The 5,000-nt window shown below is 48.2% G+C and overlaps 1 protein-coding gene across 1 annotated transcript in view; it reads right to left on the bottom strand.

The window, feature by feature from the left end:
• The window catches only part of cnksr2b (connector enhancer of kinase suppressor of Ras 2b), a 65,164-nt gene that overhangs the window by 32,478 nt on the left and 27,686 nt on the right, over positions 1-5,000 (bottom strand). The window contains exon 3 of the mRNA XM_062537250.1: positions 3,385-3,587. Within this exon, the coding sequence (XP_062393234.1) occupies positions 3,385-3,587 (203 nt within the window). The remainder of the gene's footprint in view (positions 1-3,384; positions 3,588-5,000) is intronic.

Below are 5,000 nucleotides of genomic sequence, written 5' to 3'. Positions count from 1 at the left end.
ATTCAATTCAATTCAATTCAATTCAATTCAATTCAATTCAATTCAATTCAATTCAATTCAATTCAATTCAATTCAGCTTTATTAGCATGACTAATATTCTCGCATTGCCAACATAATTCTCTCTCTACACTGTGTGAATTCATTGAGTTCAGCTAACACTGCTTCAAGGCCTTGTGATTATGACGTCATGCATTCAGGTCATTACCACCCCACCCCATCCAACCTCACTCTTTCACACTTTTCTGTGTATAGGAGTGTGAGTTTAGCTGCATAACACCATATAAAGGTGTCAAGGTTATGATGTGTATTCAGGTCTGTGCCATCATTCCCCTCCCCTCCCCTCCCCTTCTTACTCTCTTTTTACACATTTCTGTGCGCTGGAGTGTGAGTTTAACCGGTTATTGGTCAGGGGGCGGAGCTATCTGAGTTTAACTCACACAGACTGGTTATTGGTCAGGGGGCGGAGCTATCTGAGTTTAACTCACGCAGAAAGGTTATTGGTCAGGGGGCGGAGCTATCGCCGCTGTCTGAGATAATGGGAGTTCAGTCGCACAGCCCACACCTAATTTCACCATGACGTAGAACATTGCAGTTAGAGAAGACCCTCATAGAGGAAGAGATAGAGAGGGAGGGAGAGAGACAGAGAGAGGGATAGAGAGGGAGAGATAGAGAGGGAGGGAGAGAGAGAGATACTGACAAAAGAGAAGAGGAGGGGAGGACTAAAAGAAAGAAATGATTTGGACAGAGGGAGATGAGCGAGAGAGCAATTCCCCGGTCCACTGCACACATTCACAGACACACACACACACACACACACACACACACACACACACACACACACACACTCACAGGGACAGTCTGACTGACTGGGGTGGGGGAGGGGGGAGGTGCTGGGGGTTCTGGTGGGTGATCGGGGGGGGGGGGTCTCAGTGCACATTCTAGATGCAAGTGTCCAGTGAATTGCTTCACTTTTTCTGCTCTCTCAAACATCAAGTCATCCACACAACCCTGGTGGATACAAACACACACATACACACATACACACACACACACACTACACCTGATGATCTACGTATCCTCTTACGCAATCTCACCTCACAGGCCGACTGCAACTCCACAGCAACTGAGTCACACTCCATCTCGTGTCAGTGTGCTTCCCTCACAAACACATGGCAGAGCGAGGGATGGAGGGAGGTATGGAGGGTGAGATAGAGGGAAAGGAAGAAGACTGATTGCATGAAAGTGGCAGATGGATACTGGAAACAGAGGTGAAAAGAAAGAGAAAAGGCAAGGTGGGAGAGAGAGAGAGAGGGATACAGAGAGAGGGAAGAAGAGAGAGAGGGATACATAGAGAGAAAAGGTAAGGTGGGAGAGACAGTGAGGGAGAGAGAGAGAGAGGGGAAGAGAGATAGAAAGAGAGAAATGTAGAGCGAGTGCCCCAAGTCTCGGCGTGCTATCAGCCTCTGAGGACCGAACGAGGAACACGAGGGCCTCCTGACAGAACCGAGCTGTTCCCCACGGAACCCTGAGGAACAGCATGTTATGCAAATGAGACGAAGCTGCACGCTAACGAGGAGGCGTGGCCAAACCACACAGACACGAGACGAAACACAAACAGGAGGAAGAAGGCAAAAGAAGGAGAGAGAGAGAGAGAGAGAAGGAGAGCGGGAGAGGGAGAGAGAGGTGGAGAGAGAGAGGAGAGAGAGAGAGAGAGAGAAGCACGGCAGGGGATGGATGAGAAAACAGAGTTTCAAACAGATTGCACACATGCAACAACAAACACAGCAACACACACACGTGTATACACACATACACACACACACACACACCCTGAAGGGGATCAGTGTGAAATAAATGTTGTGGGCGTCTGTCTGCCATGGCCAAATTCCCAGATAAGACCCTTATGCAACATCTTTTGTTGGGCAGTGGTCTTTTATATGTGTGTGTGTGTGTGTGTGTGTGTGTGTGTGTGTGTGTCCATGGAGGTAATGTAAGGGAAAAGTGTGATGTAGTGAAGTAGTTGAATTTGCAATTTTGACACACGCTGTCCATGGAGGGCAACACTCCCTCGCCACCCTTCTCCCCCTCAAACAAACAAACACGCACGCACGCACGCACGCACGCACGCACGCACGCACGCACGCACGCACGCACGCACACACGCACGCACGCACGCACGCACGCACACACACACACACACACACACACACACACACACACACACACTCACATGACTCAGACACACAGTGTGCTACTGTAGACTCTCCTGAGCCCCAGGACTTCACATGAGTCAGAGGCTGTTCACTGTATATCTCATACTGAAGACAGGACTGAGCTACCTCTGTGGTGTGCTTACGTTGGTCCTTGGTTAAAATATAATGTATGTTTTTTTACAAATCATTAGATTTGCAAATTGATGTCTTTTTTGCCTATATGCACACACACACACACACACACACACACACACACACACACACACACACACACACACACACACACACACACACACACACACACACACACACATCCATACGCATAGTCCTTGTTGTCTCCTCAAGGTTGCTGACTCATGAGAAAACATCTCATCTAAACAAAATTCCGATTTGAAGAATGATGCTTGTAATGCCAAGAACCAGATCCAATCCAGATTACTGCCACATCCAATCTAGATCAGGGACACATTTGATCCAGATCATTGGCACAATAGATCCAGATATGGAGCATATTTGATTCAAATCAGAGACACATCAGATCCAGATCTGGGACACCTGGGACATATTAGATCCAGATCAGGTCACATTAGATCCAGATCAGGGACATATCAGACCCATATCAGGTCACATAAGATCCAGATCAGGGACATTAATCCAGACCAGGGACATATTAGATCCAGATCAGGGACATTAATTCAGACCAGGGACATATTAGATCCAGATCAGGGACATTAATCCAGATCAGGGACATATCAGACCCAGATCAGGGACATATCAGACCCAGATCAGGTCACATAAGATCCAGATCAGGGACATTAATCCAGATCAGGGACATTAATCAAAATCAGGGACATTAATCAAAATCAGGGACACATAAGATCCAGATATGGAGCATATTTTGATCGGGATCAACAACAGGCTGTTTTATAATTGCATATTTCATGTTATTGTTGCTGGAAACATATTTATTTCGTGTGTATGTGCGCTTGTGTGTGTGTGTCTGTGTGTGTGTTTGTGTGTGTGTGTGAGTGTGTGCATGTGTGCGTGTGTGTGTGTGTGTGTGTGTGTGCGTGTGTGTGTGTGTGTGTGTGTGTGTGTGTGTGTGTGTGTGTGTGTGCATGTGTGTGCATGTGCTTGTGTGTGTGTGTGTATGTGTGTGCTCCTTGCTTACCTGTCCAGCCAGGCCAGTAGGCTCTTGGCGGCGGCGATCAGGTCCACTACGGAGGTCAGGAAGTCGTTGGGCAGTTTGCGTGTGGCGCGTCCGTCATAGTGACCTCCTCGGCGCCGGCCCGTGATGAAGTTCTGCAGGTTCTTGGCCGAGGCGTTCAGCTTGTGGGACAGGGTCTTCAGGTTCTCCGTCTCCAGCCCGTAGTTCTTCAGAGAGAACCAGACAGAAAAAAATAGAGGCTTAGAACAGAGAACCCAGAGGTGTTCCAAGGTATCAGGGAACCAAGTCTGTTCTGGATCTGGGCTGTGCTCACATATGGAGTAGAACGACACAGAACCCTCAGAACCGTCTAGAATTGGGCAGCAGTAGTTCAGACAGAACCGTCTAGAACCCTCTAGAGTTGGGCAGCAGTAGTACAGACAGAACGGTCTAGAACACTCTAGAGTTGGGCAGCAGTAGTACAGACACAGAACCGTCTAGAACCCTATAGCTGGGCAGCAGTAGTACAGACACAGAAGTGTACTCTGTAGGATACCAAAGAGTGTGACAAGGAGAAGGAGAGAGAGAGAGACAGGGAGAGAAAGAAAGAGTGAGAGAGGGAGAGAGGGAGAGAGAGAGTAACTAGAGCAGAGAGAGGAGGGAGAGAGAGAAGAGGAGAGAAGGAGGGGGCAGAGGAGAGAGAGAGAAACTGGAGCATAGAGAGAGTGAAAGAGAGACAGAGAGAAAGAGTGAAAGAGAGAGAATGAACAAGAGAGAAAGAGAGAGAGTGAGTGAAAGAGTGAGAGAGCTGTGAGTGTACCCTGTAGCTGCACTGAAACACCTGCAGTCCAGTGCAGCATGAGCTGCTGAATTATGGAGGTGTAGACAGCACCCACCACAGCAGGACAGGGAGAGGACACACACACACACACACACACACACACACACACACACACACACACACACACACACACACACACACACACTCATTCACGCATACACACACTCACACACGCACACACAGACAGACTCACTCACAAACTCACTGAGCAGCGGTCACAGCAGGACAGATAAAGGACACACACACACACAAAAACACACACACACACACACACACACACACACACACACACACACACACACACACACACACACACACACACACACACACACACACACACACACACACACACACACACACACACACACACACACACACACAGCACCACATATGAACCAGACCAGTGTCAGACCAAAGCCAGACCTTGGTGGGGACCGGGTAAAACCAGGGCCAGATCAAGTGACACACACACACACACACACACACACACACACACACATACACACACACATGCTTGCACACATGAACAAACACACGTCATGTCATCCACACTCACACTCAACTTAATGCTTTTCTCAAGAGCTGAAATATTCAGCAACATGTCTGGGACAGGGTTTAGAACAGAAGTGTATCGGTGTAAAACTCTCTCAATCTTTCATGTGTCATGGTCATGTGATCTGCTCACATCTGCGCCACATCAGGCGTCTAATGTCTGCAGCACGCTACTCCTCTCTTAAGATCACAGCTACAACATACACACACACACACACACACACACACCATCACCTTACTGTCTCCA

This window comes from Sardina pilchardus, chromosome 5 (assembly GCF_963854185.1).
Source record: "Sardina pilchardus chromosome 5, fSarPil1.1, whole genome shotgun sequence".
NCBI classification, from domain to species: Eukaryota; Metazoa; Chordata; class Actinopteri; order Clupeiformes; family Clupeidae; genus Sardina; species Sardina pilchardus.
The sequence above is the reverse complement of the archived record's forward strand: the minus strand, read 5'-3'. Positions and strand labels throughout refer to the sequence as shown.